Source organism: Heptranchias perlo, chromosome 13 (genome assembly GCF_035084215.1).
Source record: "Heptranchias perlo isolate sHepPer1 chromosome 13, sHepPer1.hap1, whole genome shotgun sequence".
Lineage (NCBI taxonomy): Eukaryota > Metazoa > Chordata > Chondrichthyes > Hexanchiformes > Hexanchidae > Heptranchias > Heptranchias perlo.
Genome location: NC_090337.1, coordinates 7023661 through 7041194, shown reverse-complemented (window position 1 = coordinate 7041194; position 17534 = coordinate 7023661). Strand labels below are relative to the sequence as shown.

At 50.9% G+C, this 17534-nt stretch overlaps 1 protein-coding gene across 3 annotated transcripts in view; it reads right to left on the bottom strand.

The window, feature by feature from the left end:
• The window catches only part of LOC137331241 (segment polarity protein dishevelled homolog DVL-3), a 115367-nt gene that overhangs the window by 41747 nt on the left and 56086 nt on the right, over positions 1–17534 (bottom strand). For all 3 annotated transcript variants that reach the window (XM_067994890.1, XM_067994889.1, XM_067994888.1), the window contains exon 5: positions 2673–2808. In XM_067994890.1, coding sequence (XP_067850991.1) covers positions 2673–2808 — 136 coding nt within the window. The remainder of the gene's footprint in view (positions 1–2672; positions 2809–17534) is intronic.

Here is a 17534-nt window from a genome sequence, read left to right as displayed (position 1 = left end):
ATTTCTACACACAAAGGGTGGTAGAAGTTTGGAACTCTCTTCCGCAAACGGCAATTGATACTAGCTCAATTGCTAAATTTAAATCTGAGATGGATAGCTTTTTGGCAACCAAAGTTATTAAGGGATATGGGCCAAAGGCAGGTATATGGAGTTAGATCACAGATCAGCCATCATCTTATCAAATGGCGGAGCAGGCACGAGGGGCTGAATGGCCTACTCCTGTTCTATGTTCCCTCAGTGCTGGCACTGAGAGTGTCAGCCTGGGTTACGTGCTCAAGTTTCTGGAGTGGAACTTGAACCTACGACCGGACTCAGAGGTGAGGGTGCTACCCACTGAGCCACGGCTGACATCTTACCTAAGAGAACACCTAACTCAGTACAGACTGGGGATAAAAGCTGAGGCCCTAGGGGATTTGTGGAAAGGATGGTGGGGGCAATCAGCCAGGGTTCCTGCTCCTGACTGCAATGCAACGACTCTAGTGCAAGTTGGGTAGAGATTGACCATCTGGGCTCACACACAACGGACTGGCACATTGGCGAGGTATTAGGAGCATATCTGGGGCTCATGGAACTGTACCCCAACAAGAGTTAGTGGCTTGAGGAGATAACAAAATTACCGGGGGGGGGCGGGGGAGGTGGGGGGAATTGGTCAAAAAAAAAGAAAATTTGACAATCTGAGCACATTCCTTTCATCAGAGAGGTGCTATCAATGGTGTGCACCACTAGAGGGCAGGAGACATCACAGAAACTATCAAAAGTCCTGAATGTTATTGAAGGAATCCCACAAAGGAACAGCAATGACCTGCATTTATACAGCGCCTTTAACATAGTAAAACGTTCCAAGGCGCTTCACAGGAGCGTAACTGACATCAAGCCAAATTGGCACCGAGCCAAAGAAGGAAACATCAAATTACATCGAAAGTACAGCACAGAAACAGGCCATTCGGCCCAACTGTCTATCCCGGCATTTATACCTCCACACGAGCCTCCTCCCTCCCTACTTCATCTCACCCTATCAGGATACCCTTCTATTCCTTTCTCCCTCATGTGTTTATCTAGCTTCCCCTTAAATGTATCTGCTATTCACCTCAACTACTCCTTGTGGTAGCGAGTTCCACATTCTCACCACTCTCTGGGTAAAGAAGTTTCTCCTGAATTCCCTATTGGATTTATTAGCGACTATTTTACATTTATGACCCCTAGTGGAAACATTTTCTCTGCGTCTACCCTGTCAAACCCTATCATTATTTTAAAGACCTCTATCAGGTCACACATCGGCGTTCTCTTTTCTACAGAAAAGAGCCCCAGCCTGTTCAGCCTTTCCTGATAAGGATATCCTCTCAGTTCTGGTATCATCCTTGTGAATCTTTTTTGCACCCTCTCCAATGCCACACCTTACTGTACATTTCTCAATGTTAAATTTCACTTGCAATTCATCCGTCTAGTTTTTACATCTCTGTAGCTGTCACTGAATTTGATCCTTTGCTCTCTGAACATGCTGCCCTCCCACACTACTTATCATCTGCAGACTTAAACATTCATCAAAGTAACTAGTTGAACTCCCACAGCATTGCTCCTTTCTAATCTAGTCTCCATTATTCAGAAGCGTCACGTGGGGCTGCTTATAAATCCAACCCCAACTTTCTGTCGGCTTGGACTGTCCCTGGAGCATCTTCACCAATGGCTACCCTTCGCATCCCCACACAATTACCACCGGGGTTCCTCAAGGATCCACCCTCGGCCCCCATCCCTACTTCATCTACATGCTGCCCATTGGCCTCACCTGCAGACACGGGGGGGGGGGTACAGATTCCACATGCATGCTGCTCGTCCGACATCCAGGCTTGAACAACCCGTAATTTCCTCCTGCTAAACGTTGGGAAGACCAACCCCATCGTCTTTGGGCACCCCTCCATATCACTTATTCTATACTCTCGCCATTGCCTCCATCTCACTCCCTAACCACTGAAGCAGACTGTTCGACCTGGAGCTGAGTTTCCAACTCTTTATACCGTCCATCACAAAAGATCACCCACTTCCGTCTCCGTAACATTGCCGACCTCCGGTATTCCAATGCTCTTCTGGCCGGGCTCCCGTCCTCCACACTCTGTAAACTTAAGCTCATGTAAAACTCCGTTGCCCGTACGTTATCCAACATCGTCGCTGGGTCAAAATCCTGGAACTCCCTTCCTAACAGCACTGTGGGAGAACCGTCACCACACGGACTGCAGCGGTTCAAGAAGGCGGCTCACCACCACCTTCTCAAGGGCAATTAGGGATGGGCAATAAAATGCCGGCCTCGCCAGCGACGCCCACATCCCGTGAACGAATTTTTAAAAAATTAAGGGCCGTCCACCCATCAGTCCTGCCCTCGCTGACCTACAGTGAATCGTGGTCCTGCTACGATTCAAACAAAAAAAAAAACCCCACAATCCTTCCATGACCTTCCCCACCTCTGTGACCTCCCCTAACTCCGCGGCTCCCTCCCCCAACTCTCTTTTCCTCTGACTTTGGCTGCACGTGCACCCCCCTCCCCTCCCCCTCCCTTTGCCGCACCACGGACGTAACCGGTCGCCTCCTGGCCCCGTTTACGCTGTCCCCGCGTCAATGGTTGTTATTCCATAACTCGATCACCCTTTTGGCTGAAAGGGTTTGGCCGAAGGCTCTGGTACCTGCTGGTCGAATCATCTTCGTCCGAGTCGAAGAAACTGGTGGACTCGAGCTCGCTGCTCATCAGGGTGGAGGAACTCTCGTAGCCGCCAATCTCGTGCCGCCTCTCCAGCTTCGTGTGGCCGTTGACTCGAGGAACTGTGGGTAAGAGGCAGCGGAAAAAAAAAAATCCAAACGTTAAATCAATCGGAAATACTGCCAGGCATCCAACAGGATCGAGGAGCTGCCCGGAATCCCTCCCGAGACGGCAGGTAACAAACTCCCTCCCCACCGGCACAATACAACAGGCAGTGGCACTCTTCCACTCAAATTTACCGAGCTATGAAGTCTATATTTTGGGGGGTTTTTTTCAATTCTTTCCCCCTCCAATTGTATATTATTGCTTTAGACATTAATCTTTTCGAAGAACGCTATTTTGAAGAAGAGCATGGGAGGTCTCCTCGGTGTCCTGGCCAATATTTTTCTCTCAAGCGGCAACGAAAACAGATTACCTGGCCATTTATCGCATTGCTGTTTGTGGGATCTTGCTGTGCGCAAATTGGCTACCGCGTTTCCTACATTACAACAGTGACTGCACTTCAAAAGTACTGGCTGTAAAGGGCTTTGGGGATGTCCTGAGATCATGGAAGGCGCTGTATAATTGCAAGCTCTTTCTTTCATTTTTTTACGACTCAGGAGCCAATTACTTCTGCTACGAATGCAGTTTGATGGCATAGCTCCAAATAAACTTCACAGTGCTCTGGCCTCACTAAAGATTCAGAGGTCTGAGGTAAATTAAACTGGTGAGGGGTGCAGGAGGTGGGGGGGTGGGGGTGGGGGGGGGGGGGGAAGAGGAGGGCGGAGAGGCGGGGGGAGGGGAGAGGCGAGGGCAAAAGAGGGGCCTCTGCTCCACTGACCAATGATTAGTGGACTTGGGACAACAAGGAATCAAATGTGTTCTTTCCACATTAGCGAGCTTCACTTTGAGCCGTGTTGGAAATCCAGACATCTCTAAATATAAACTATAACAGGATCGTTAACAACAAGAAAGCACATCAGGGACCAAGGACACCTCTTGTTTTACTGAATCTCAAATCCACCTGCCCCCTTCTCACAAGACAGATACGGACGAGGGATGAGGGGACACTCGACCCCTCCTAGCTCACCCATCCAGAAAGACCCTACAGTCCTCCATCACAGAACCCAACTATATCCCTCCCCTCCTCTACCGTGTGTGTGTGTGTGTGTGTGTGTGTGTGTGTGTGTGTGTGTGTGTGAGAGAGAGAGAGAGAGAGCACGCGTCAGAGCGAGCGTGTGTGTCTGTGCGTGTGCGTCTGTGCGTGTGCGTCTGTGCGTGTGCGTCTGTGCGTGTGCGTCTGTGCGTGTGCGTCTGTGCGTGTGTGTGTGTGTCTGTGCGTGTGTCTGTGTGCGTGTGTGTCGGAGTGTGTGTCGGAGTGTGTGTCGGAGTGTGTGTCGGAGTGTGTGTCGGAGTGTGTGTCGGAGTGTGTGTCGGAGTGTGTGTCGGAGTGTGTGTCTGTGTGCGTGTGTGTGTCTGTGTGCGTGTGTGTGTCTGTGTGCGTGTGTGTCTGTGTGCGTGTGTGTGTCGGAGTGTGTGTCTGTGTGCGTGTGTGCGTGTGTGTCTGTGTGCGTGTGTGTCTGTGTGCGTGTGTGTGTCGGAGTGTGTGTGTGTGCGTGTGTGTCTGTGTGCGTGTGTGCGTGTGCGTCGGAGTGTGTGTCTGTGTGCGTGTGTGTCTGTGTGCGTGTGTGTCTGTGTGCGTGTGTGTCTGTGTGCGTGTGTGTCTGTGTGCGTGTGTGTCTGTGTGCGTGTGTGTCTGTGTGCGTGTGTGTCTGTGTGCGTGTGTGTCTGTGTGCGTGTGTGTCTGTGTGCGTGTGTGTCTGTGTGCGTGTGTGTCTGTGTGCGTGTGTGTCTGTGTGCGTGTGTGTCTGTGTGCGTGTGTGTCTGTGTGCGTGTGTGTCTGTGTGCGTGTGTGTCTGTGTGCGTGTGTGTCTGTGTGCGTGTGTGTCTGTGTGCGTGTGTGTCTGTGTGCGTGTGTGTCTGTGTGCGTGTGTGTCTGTGTGCGTGTGTGTCTGTGTGCGTGTGTGTCTGTGTGCGTGTGTGTCTGTGTGCGTGTGTGTCTGTGTGCGTGTGTGTCTGTGTGCGTGTGTGTCTGTGTGCGTGTGTGTCTGTGTGCGTGTGTGTCTGTGTGCGTGTGTGTCTGTGTGCGTGTGTGTCTGTGTGCGTGTGTGTCTGTGTGCGTGTGTGTCTGTGTGCGTGTGTGTCTGTGTGCGTGTGTGTCTGTGTGCGTGTGTGTCTGTGTGCGTGTGTGTCTGTGTGCGTGTGTGTCTGTGTGCGTGTGTGTCTGTGTGCGTGTGTGTCTGTGTGCGTGTGTGCGTCGGAGTGTGTGTCTGTGTGCGTGTGTGTCTGTGTGCGTGTGTGCGTGTGTGTCTGTGTGCGTGTGTGCGTCGGAGTGTGTGTGTGTGTGTGTGTGTGTGTGTGTGTGTGTGTGTCTGTGTGCGTGTGTGTCTGTGTGCGTGTGCGTCGGAGTGTGTGTCTGTGTGCGTGTGTGTCTGTGTGCGTGTGTGTCTGTGTGCGTGTGTGTCGGAGTGTGTGTCGGAGTGTGTGTCTGTGTGTGTGTCGGAGTGTGTGTCGGAGTGTGTGTCGGAGTGTGTGTCGGAGTGTGTGTCGGAGTGTGTGTCTGTGTGCGTGTGTGTGTCTGTGTGCGTGTGTGTGTCTGTGTGCGTGTGTGTCTGTGTGCGTGTGTGTGTCGGAGTGTGTGTGTCTGTGTGCGTGTGTGTCTGTGTGCGTGTGTGTGTCGGAGTGTGTGTGTGTGTGCGTGTGTGTCTGTGTGCGTGTGTGCGTGTGCGTCGGAGTGTGTGTCTGTGTGCGTGTGTGTCTGTGTGCGTGTGTGTGTCGGAGTGTGTGTGTGTGCGTGTGTGTGTGTGTGTGCGTGTGTGTCTGTGTGCGTGTGTGCGTGTGTGCGTGTGTGTCTGTGTGCGTGTGTGTCTGTGTGCGTGTGTGTCTGTGTGCGTGTGTGTCTGTGTGCGTGTGTGTCTGTGTGCGTGTGTGTCTGTGTGCGTGTGTGTCTGTGTGCGTGTGTGTCTGTGTGCGTGTGTGTCTGTGTGCGTGTGTGTCTGTGTGCGTGTGTGTCTGTGTGCGTGTGTGTCTGTGTGCGTGTGTGTCTGTGTGCGTGTGTGCGTCGGAGTGTGTGTCTGTGTGCGTGTGTCTGTGTGCGTGTGTGCGTGTGTCTGTGTGCGTGTGTGTCTGTGTGCGTGTGTGTCTGTGTGCGTGTGTGTCTGTGTGCGTGTGCGTCGGAGTGCGTGTGCGTCGGAGTGCGTGTGCGTGTGTGTCTGTGTGCGTGTGTGTCTGTGTGCGTGTGTGTCTGTGTGCGTGTGTGTCTGTGTGCGTGTGTGTCTGTGTGCGTGTGTGTCTGTGTGCGTGTGTGTCTGTGTGCGTGTGTGTCTGTGTGCGTGTGTGTCTGTGTGCGTGTGTGCGTCGGAGTGTGTGTCTGTGTGCGTGTGTGTCTGTGTGCGTGTGTGTGTCGGAGTGTGTGTCTGTGTGTGTGTGTGTCTGTGTGCGTGTGTGTCTGTGTGCGTGTGTGCGTGTGTGTGTCGGAGTGTGTGTCTGTGTGTGTGTGTGTCTGTGTGCGTGTGTGTCTGTGTGCGTGTGTGCGTGTGTGTGTCGGAGTGTGTGTCTGTGTGTGTGTGTGTGTCGGAGTGTGTGTCTGTGTGTCTGTGCGTGTGTGTGTCGGAGTGTGTGCACGCATGAGAGAGAGAGAGAATACGTGTATGTATGTGAAGAACTTTCTGTGAAAAGTGCTTCCTGTCATCACCCCTGAACAGCCTAACTCTAATTTTAAGATTGTGCCCCCTTGTTCCAGATTCCCCCTCCAGAGGAAATAGTTTCTCTCTATTTACTCTAGCAAATCCTTTAATCATCTTAAACATTTCGATTAATCTTCTAAAGTCAAGGGAATACAAGCCTAGTCTATGCAACCTGTCCTCATAATTTAACCCTTTTAGCCCCGGTATCATTCTGGTGAACCTGCGCTGCACCCCCTCCAAGGCCAATATATCCTTCCTGAGGTGTGCAGCCCAGAACTGAATGCGGTGCTCCTGATAGGGTCTGATCAAGGCTCTGTACAACTGAAGCATCACTTCCTCCCCTTTATATTCCAGATTGGTTGTAAGGGTTAAAGGGGACAATCTCCTTCGAGAGCATCAAAAAGGCCCCGATCAAAACTGGAGGAGGGAAAACAAGCAACAATCAGCCACATAGAAAAACAACGCAACTACACCCACACCCACCGGCACAGGCAACTACACCCACACAGGCAACTACACCTACACCCACCGACACAGGCAACTACACCCACACCCACCGACACAGGCAACTACACCCACACAGGCAACTACACCTACACCCACCGACACAGGCAACTACACCCACACCCACCGGCACAGGCAACTACATACACACCTACACCCACCGACACAGGCAACTACACCCACACCCACCGGCACAGGCAACTACATACACACAGGCAACTACACCTACACCCACAGACACAAGCAACTACACCCACACCCACCGACACAGGCAACTACACCTACACCCACACCCACCGGCACAGGCAACTACACCCACACCCACCGACACAGGCAACTACACCCACACCCACCGACACAGGCAACTACACCTACACCCACACCCACCGGCACAGGCAACTACACCCACACCCACACCCACCGACACAGGCAACTACACCTACACCCACACCCACCGACACAGGCAACTACACCTACACCCACACCCACCGACACAGGCAACTACACCCACACCCACCGACACAGGCAACTACACCCACACCCACCGACACAGGCAACTACACCCACACCCACCGACACAGGCAACTACGCCCACACCCACCGACACAAGCAATACACACACCCACCGGCACAGGCAACTGCACACACACCCACACCCACACCCACCGACACAGGCAACTACACCCACACCCACCGACACAAGCAATACACACACCCACCAGCACAGGCAACTACACACACACCCACACCCACCGGCACAGGCAACTACACACACACCCACACCCACCGACACAGGCAACTACACACACACACACACCCACCGACACAGGCAACTACACACACACCCACACCCACCGACACAGGCAACTACACCCACACCCACCGACACAGGCAACTACACACACACCCACACCCACCGACACAGGCAACTATACACACACACCCACACCCACCGACACAGGCAACTACACACACACCCACCGACACAGGCAACTACACACACACACCCACACCCACCGACACAGGCCACTACACCCACACCCACACCCACTGACACAGGCAACTACACATACACCCACCGACACAAGCAACGACATACACACCCACACCCACCGACACAGGCAACGACATACACACCCACACCCACCGACGCAGGCAACTACACCCACACCCACACCCACCGACACAGGCAACTACACATACACCCACCGACACAAGCAACGACATACACACCCACACCCACCGACACAGGCAACTACACCCACACCCACCGACACAGGCAACTACACATACACCCACCGACACAAGCAACGACATACACACCCACACCCACCGACACAGGCAACTACACCCACACCCACCGACACAGTCAATTACACACCCACCCCCACCCACAGGCACAAGCAACTACACACACAGACATTCAAATACACACACACACACACACACACACACACACACACACACAGCTGGATGATGCCGGCAATGCCCCTTCATTCTGAGCCTGGGTTCAACTCCCACCCAGACCGATGGGAAGCCCACGTGAGTCGAGCTTGGGTCTTCCTCAAACAGTTCCTAGTGGGCCCACAGCACAAAACTGCCCCCAGTTTGGCACCAGTTGGCAATCTCACTCAGCAGATGGGGCAGAGTACAGCGAGCTTTATGAGAGTCCCAGTGTATTCCAGATGTGGCACTGCACTCTGGTTTAATAAGCTTTGGTTAAAATCAGTTAAGTGTTAAAAGCTGAATCATTTGATTTTCATTCTCAGACAAAAGACACTTCCAACAACAACAACAACCTGCATTTATATAGCGCCTTTAATGTAGTAAAACGTCTCAAGGCGCTTCACAGGAGTGTTATCAGACAAAATTTACATTGAATTTTATACCGAGCTACATAAGGAGATATTAGGACAGGTGACTAAAAGCTTGGTCAAAGATGTAGGTTTTAAGGAGCATCTTGAAGGAGGAGAGCGCGGCAAGAGAGGTTTAGGGAGGGAATTCCAGAGCTTGGGACCAAGGCAGCTGAAGGCACGGCCGCCAGTGGTGGGGCGAAGGGAGTGGGGGATGGACACTGGGCGAGAAGTGGAGGAGCGCAGAATTCTCCGGAGGGATGTAGGACCGGAGGAGGTTACAGAGAGAGAGGGAGGGGGCGAGGCCACGGAGGGATTTGAACACAAGGATGGGAATTTTAAATTTGAGGCGTTGCCGGTCCGGGAGCCAATGTAGGTCAGCGAGCACAGCGGGGGGACGATGGGTGAATCACAACAATAAGCGTGCTGCTCCTTTGAATCAGCAATCGAGGCTCACACACGCTACGATCGGCTGGACAAATCAAGGAGGAGACGACAGGTTGGATCATCAATCTTTCAGCCTCTCTTTAATATGGTTAGAAGGAGCACACACAGCCCCCATTATTGCTGCTCAATCACACTTTGAAACAGCTACAATTTAATCAGTTTAATAGTCCTGTCTGACTAACGTTTGCTCGTTCAGTTTGAACTGAAAACAGCACCTCATCTTCCCAGCTCCAACTGTGCCCCGCACCCTGGCCCCGCACCCGGGCCCTGCACCCGGGCCCTGCACCCGTACGATTAGGTGCAAGTCAAGGTCCCAAATGAAATCACAAAGTATTTAAGTTCCAGATCTTCTGAGCTCAACTCAGGATGGAATACTCTCCACTTGCCTGGATGAGTGCAGCTCCAACAACACTCAAGAAGCTCGACACCATCCAGGACAAAGCAGCCCGCTTGATTGGCACCCCATACACCACCATAAACGTTCACTCCCTTCACCACCGGCGCACTGTAGCTGCAGTGTGTACCAGCCACAGGATGCACTGCAGCAACTCGCCAAGGCTTCTTCGACAGCACCTCCCAAACCCGCGACCTCTACCACCTAGAAGGACAAGAGCAGCAGGTACATGGGAACAACACCACCTGCACGTTCCCCTCCAAGTCACACACCATCCCGACTTGGAAATATATCACCGTTCCTTCATCATCGCTGGGTCAAAATCCTGGAACTCCCTTCCTAATAGCACTGTGGGAGAACCTTCACCACACGGACTGCAGCGGTTCAAGGCGGCGGCTCACCACCACCTTCTCAAGGGCAACTAGGGATGGGCAATAAATGCTGGCCTCGCCAGCGACTCCCACATCCCATGAATGAATTTTTCAAAAAGGGCAGAGCAATTGATTTCTGATCGATTCAATTTGGAGTTCAAAGGGCGGAGGGATGAAGACAGATTGGATGATTGAGCCTCTCCCTCAGCTGGTAGAGTTAGACGCATACTACATCCAGATACTTAGAATGTGGATGCACAGCAGAGAGTGGAAGACAGGTGGAGATAGTCAGGGCCTGGAATTGGAGGAAAGGTGAACCCTTTAATGGGAATGAAGGGGACGGGGGGGTTGGTGGAGAGAGGTAATTGTCAGAATGTTCAAGCAGGTGTTTTGTAAAGGGGAAGGGAAATGCAAACTGTTGCAATATGTCCAAATGAAGCAACAGGGGATGGGGAGATAATTGCTGGCCTTGCCAGCGATGCCTACATGCCGAGAATGAACATAAACGAAAGCTGCAGTGAGGCACAGCTGGAGAAGCCGGCAGTTAGTGCTCTCGCTCACCGAGTGCCGGAGAAAGGACGGGAAGGCGCCGTCTACAGTTCTACCATCACAAGCCGCGAGGCAGAACCACAGTGTCTGGTACAGCGGATGGACGCCAGTCTCAATTTACTGGGAGCACCACCACCTTTTAACGATTTAAGGCGCTCTTGGCCTGAAGGAGTGCAGTCTACTGGGGTGTTTGTGACAATCGCCATGCACGGTGCTCTCCGGTATAAAGAACGGGATCCCCCATTCCCCCACCCCCATTTCCCCAAACACCCACCCCACCCATCCACACCACCCCCTACCCCACTCTCCCCCCTCCCGGCGGACCTGACAGCTCCAGATTTCTGAGCGATCTCATGAGGTCTCATTGGGACCTCTGGCCACCACCACCTTAATTTGGAGCCACAGCAGGAAGTAAAGAGATATTGGGGAGAGTGGAGCAGAGTCTCTGGTGGAGATCTGCTTGGCCCCAGCTCCTGTAACTGCACTTTCTCCTCCACTCTGCTGGCACACACTGCGGGATACTGAGAGAAGAGGGTGGGCACAGGACTCTTCATAAACAATTCAGTTAAACAAAAACATTTAAATTCAAAAGGAATCCAGGGTGTGCGCAAATTGGCTGCGGCGTTTCCTGACATTATAACAGTGACTACACTTCAAAAGTACTTCATTGGCTGTAAAGCGCTTTGGGAGGGCCTGAGGTTGTGAAAGGTGCTATATAAATGCAGGTCTTTTCTTTCTTTATCAAGCACCAAGACAAACCAGTGCGTCAGGCACACTGCGAGCAGCCCCTGAACCTGCCCAATGAGTTAAACTTACTGCGATTAGACCCTTGCTGTGAGCTGTGACTTCTTGCCGTTTATTTTAAAGGCCTTTCCCACTAACTGTCGCGATGCTCCACACTCGAGGTCAAGCATCCGATTAGAAAGTGGTCAGGTATTTACATTTTTTTTTTTAAAAAAAGAACTGCGATATCTGCAGCACTGGCCTCAGAAGCTCGTGAAAGACATGGCTGAAGGCTGAGTAATGAGCCTGTCTCCTCTCTCTACAGTGCTGATCAAAGGCCAGAGTGGACACACTCCACTGCACAGCACATCCAGGGAAAGAGCACCAAGGGGCCCTGAGAAAGTCCTGTGTTCCGCTCACTGCTACTCCAACTTATTAAAAAGGTGTTTTTGTGTACACGATCAGAATAACCTCCTTCACACTGCCACCTGGGCCTCCCCCGTCTCTTCCCCCGCACGTACATTCTAACACCGAATGCCTTCCCATGCCCATTCTCAGGCCTGTGCAAAAAATAAAAGCATCCTCCATCCCTCAACATCGCGCCCATGCTGCGACCAACCGATCAAAATCTCCCAACTCGCCTCGTAGAGCCCCAGACCATACGCCCCAGCACCCTGTATCCCCGAGCTTCAGAGGAACAGGAGTGGGCCATTTAGATTTAAACGTAGGGGAGCATGATTAAGAAGTTTGCAGATGATACAAAAAATTGGCCGTGTGGTTGATGGTGAGGAGGAAAGCCGTAGACTGCAGGAAGATATCAATGGACTGGTCAGGTGGGCAGAAAAGTGGCAAATGGAATTCAATCCAGAGAAGTGTGAGGTAATGCATTTGTGGAAGGCAAACAAGGCAAGGGAATACACAATAAATGGGAGGAGACTGAGAGGTGTAAAGGAAACGAGGGACCTTGGAGTGCATGTCCACAGATCCCTGAAAGTAGCAGGACAGGTAGATAAGGTGGTTAAAAAGGATATTTTCCTTTATTAGCCGAGGCATAGATTATAAGAGCAGGGAGGTTATGCTAGAACTGTATAAAACACCAGTTAGGCCACAGCTTGGGTACTGCGTACAGTTCTGGTCACCACATTACAAGAAAGATGTGACTGCACTAGAGAGGGTACAGAGGAGATTTACGAGGATGTTGCCAGGGCTGGAGAATTTTAGCTATGAGGAAAGATTGTTTCCTTTGGAACAAAGGAGGCTGAGGGGAGATTTAGTTGAGGTGTATAAAAGTATGAGGGGCCTAGATAGAGTGGATAGGAAGGACCTATTTCCCTTAGTAGAGAGGTCAATAACCAGGGGGCATAGATTTAAAGTGATTGGTAGAAGGATTAGAGAGGAGTTGAAGAGAAACGTTTTCACCCAGAGGGTGGTGGGGGTCTGGAACTCACTGCCTGAAAGGGTGGTAGAGGCAGAAACCCTCATCGCATTTAAAGGGTACTTGGATGTGCATCTGAAGTGCCGTAACCTACAGGGCTACGGCCCAAGTGCTGGAAAGTGGGATTAAGCTGGATAGCTCTTTATCGGCGGGCACAGACACGATGGGCCGAATGGCCTCCTTTTGTGCCGTAAATTTTTATAATTCTAGGCCGTTTATCCCCTCGAACCTGTTCCGCCATTCAAGGAGATCACGGTTAATCTGTGACCTAATTCCATATGCCTGCCTTAGCCCCATATCCATTAATACCTTTGGTTAACAAAAATCTATCAATCGCAGATATAAAATTAACAATTGAGCTAGCATCAACTGTCGTTTGCAGAAGAGAGTTCCAAACTTCTACCACCCTTTGTGTGTAGAAGTGTTTCCTAACTTCACTCCTCAAAGTCCTGGCTCTAATTTTTAAGCTATGTCCCTTAGTCGTAGACTCCCCAACCAGCGGAAATAGTTTCTCTCTATCCACCCTATCAGTTCCCCTTAATATCTTGAAAACTTCGATCCAATCACACCTAAATCTTCTAAATTCCAGGGAATACAACCCTAGTTTGTGTAATCTCAGCTCGTAATTTAACCCTTGGAGTCCAGGAATCATTCTAGTAAATCTACACTGCACTCCAAGGCCCGAGCTTCGAATCAGGACACTGCACAATCTCTTTTAAAAAGAGAAAAAACAGAACTCAATTGAAGTTAAACCTCACCAGAGAAAATTTATACGCAAATGTGCTTAAGAAATATTTGGGATTGAAATAGCCCCCAAAGGGCCCAGTTCCCCAGCCTCCAGGGTATAAATATTTGGACTCAAGTACAATTTATTAACTGACTTAGCAAAAAAAATGTTGGGACTTTTGCAGACTGGATAACAAACTTGAAATATTTCTGCCACTGCCAAACCCCTGAGAGTGTCAACAACAGATACTCTCACAGGGTGAGCACATTAATCTTATTAGAAATGACAAATCCTCGCACATTTGTAACACCCGCCTCATAAGAATATAAGAAATAAGAGCAGGAGTAGGCCATACGGCCTCTCGAGCCTGCTCCGCCATTCAATAAGATCATGGCTGATCTTCGACCTCAACTCCCCTTTCCTGTCCTATCCCCGTATCCCTTGATTCCCATAGTGTCAAAAAATCCAGCAATCTCAATCTTGAATATATTCAATGACTGAGCATGCACAGCCCTCTGGGGTAGAGAATTCCAAAGATTCACAACTCTCACAGCAACAGCGTCCCAAGGAGCTCTCTCGGGGGATGGGGGGGGGGGGGGAAGGTCAGGGGGGAGAGGGTTCCAGGGAGATGGCTGAAAGCCTAGTCATTGTGGTAGATTTTGAGGAGTGGCCTGTCGACCTGTAGTGGGGGAGAAGAGGAAAGAGATAATAAGGTAGAGGGGGTCAGGGGGAGAATTCAAGAGCGCTCGGGGAGTGACTACACTTCAAAAAAAGGACTTCATTGGCTGTAAAACGCTTTGGGAAGTCCTGAGGTCATGAAAGGTGCTGTATAAACTTAACTGGACCAACCACATAAATACTGTGGCTACAGGAGCAGGTCAGAGGCTGGGTATTCTGTGGCGAGTGACTCACCTTCTGACTCCCCAAAGCCTTTCCACCATCTACAAGGCACAAGTCAGGAGTGTGATGGAATACTCTCCACTTGCCTGGATGAGTGCAGCTCCAACAACACTCAAGAAGCTCGACACCATCCAGGACAAAGCAGCCCGCTTGACTGGCACCCCATCCACCACCCTAAACATCCACTCCCTTCACCACCGGCGCACTGTGGCTGCAGTGTGTACCATCCACAGGATGCACTGCAGCAACTCGCCAAGGCTTCTTCGACAGCACCTCCCAAACCCGCGACCTCTACCACCTAGAAGGACAAGGGTAGCAGGCACATGGGAACAACACCACCTACATGTTCCCCTCCAAGTCACACACCATCCCGACTTGGAAATATATCACTGTTCCTTCATCGTCGCTGGGTCAAAATCCTGGAACTCCCTTCCTAACAGCACTGTGGGAGAACCTTCACCACACGGACTGCAGCGGTTCAAGAAGGCGGCTCACCACCACCTTCTCAAGGGCAATTAGGGATGGGCAATACATGCTGGCCTCGCCAGCGACGCCCACATCCCATGAACGAATAAAAGAAAAAATAAATGCAAGTCTTTTCTGCAGGCTGAGCAACCGATGATGCAGCGAAAGGGGCGGAGGGAGGCACAGACAGAATACTGGGTGGTACAATTGGAGACATAGGTTTGGAGGAGACTGTAAAGGTAGATACCGATTCTGAGTCCATCCATTGCCTTCAGGTGCAGGTAGTAACGTGACATTGAAATGTGTGAGTACTGAAAACGGAAAGATTTGGAGGCAGGTTTGTGCTGGATCGGGAGTTACACTGTGCCAGGAGGTGTTACAATGCTACAAAGCATCCAGATGGTTTCCAACTCAACCGTCCCACCACAGGGAGGGAGTGAAAATAAACAGTCACACGAGCACCACACTGCAACTGCCTGGGTGGTGCCATCAGTGCAGCACAGGTTACACAGTGACAGACCCGTACCCTCCGTACTGTACCCCAGTGTTACACAGTGACAGACCCGTACCCACCGTACTGTACCCCAGTGTTACACAGTGACAGACCCGTACCCACCAGTACTGTACCCCAGTGTTACACAGTGACAGACCCGTACCCACCAGTACTGTACCCCAGTGTTACACAGTGACAGACCCGTACCCTCCGTACTGTACCCCAGTGTTACACAGTGACAGACCTGTACCCCCCAGTACTGTACCCCAGTGTTATACAGTGACAGACCTGTACCCACCGGTACTGTACCCCAGTGTTATACAGTGACAGACCTGTACCCACCGGTACTGTACCCCAGTGTTATACAGTGTCAGACCTGTACCCACCGTACTGTACCCCAGTGTTATACAGTGTCAGACCTGTACCCCCCAGTACTGTACCCCAGTGTTATACAGCGACAGACCTGTACCCACCGGTACTATACCCCAGTGTTATACAGTGACAGACCTGTACCCACCGGTACTGTACCCCAGTGTTATACAGTGACAGACCCGTACCCACCAGTACTGTACCCCAGTGTTATACAGTGTCAGACCTGTACCCACCGGTACTGTACCCCAGTGTTATACAGTGACAGACCCGTACCCACCAGTACTGTACCCCAGTGTTATACAGTGACAGACCTGTACCCACCAGTACTGTACCCCAGTGTTATACAGTGACAGACCCGTACCCACCAGTACTGTACCCCAGTGTTATACAGTGTCAGACCTGTACCCCCCAGTACTGTAACCCAGTGTTATACAGTGTCAGACCTGTACCCACCGGTACTGTACCCCAGTGTTATAGTGACAGACCCGTACCCACCAGTACTGTACCCGAGTGTTACAAAGTGACAAACCTGTACCGACCAGTACTGCACCCCAGTGTTATACAGTGACAGACCTGTACCCACCAGTACTGAACCCCAGTGTTATACAGTGACAGACCTGTACCCACCAGTACTGAACCCCAGTGTTATACAGTGACAGACCTGTACCCCTCCAGTACTATATCCCAGTGTTATACAGTGACAGACCTGTACCCACCAGTACTGTACCCCAGTGTTATACAGTGACAGACCTGTACCGACCAGTACTGTACCCATTTTATACAGTGACAGACCTGTACCCACCAGTACTGTACCCCAGTGTTATGCAGTGACAGACCTGTACCCACCAGTACTGCACCCTACTGTTTACACCACAAAATTCTCTCTCCAGATACAACTCAAGTTTGGAAGGACCGAATCTATATTTGTATCGCTGGCTGTTTCTCACAGCTCAACCTCAGTATCGCTGGATTTGGAGAATTGGCAAATCAGTTAAGACTTCCAGCTCTTGATGGTTATCCAGTGACCCCCATACTGTGCACGTGCAGTAATTTGTGGAGATGTCTGGTGAGAAAGGACTGGCCCCAGCTGTAACGTTCCCCCACAGTGGGACATCCTGTTGATATTCTTTTGGCGATGTGTAGCTCGGATGACCGGGCAGTGTGGAATTGGACTTGGCTATCCGATAATTTTCACAAAGGAACATAGGAACAGGGGTAAATCATTCGAGCCCTTGAGCCTGTACAGTCGTTCAATGAGATCATGGCTGATTTGTATCCTAACTACATCCACCCTTTGCGTGAAGAATTGTTTCCTAACTTTTCTCCTGAATGGCCTGGTTCTGATAAGGCAAGATAAGGGCTCATGGGTTTGGGGTTAACACATTAGCATGGATGGAGGATTGGTTAACGGACAGAAAACAGAAAGTAGGGATAAATGGGTCATTTTCAGGTCGGCAGGCTGTAACTAGTGGGGTACCGTAAGGATCAGTGCTGGGGCCTCAGCTATTTACAATCTATACTAATGACTTAGATGAAGGGACCAAGTGTAATGTATCCAAGTTTGCTGACGATACAAAGCTAGGTGGGAAAGTAAGCAGGGAGGAGGACACAAAGAGGCTGCAAAGGGATATAGACAGATTAAGTGAGTGGGCAAGAAGGTGGCAGATGAAGTATAATGTGGGGAAATGTGAGGTTATTCACTTTGGTAGGAAGAATAGAAAAACAGAATATTTTTTAAATGGTGAGAAACTATTAAATGTTGGTGTCCAGAGAGACTTGTGTGTCCTGATACAAGAAATACAAAAAGTTAGCTTGCAGGTACAGCAAGCA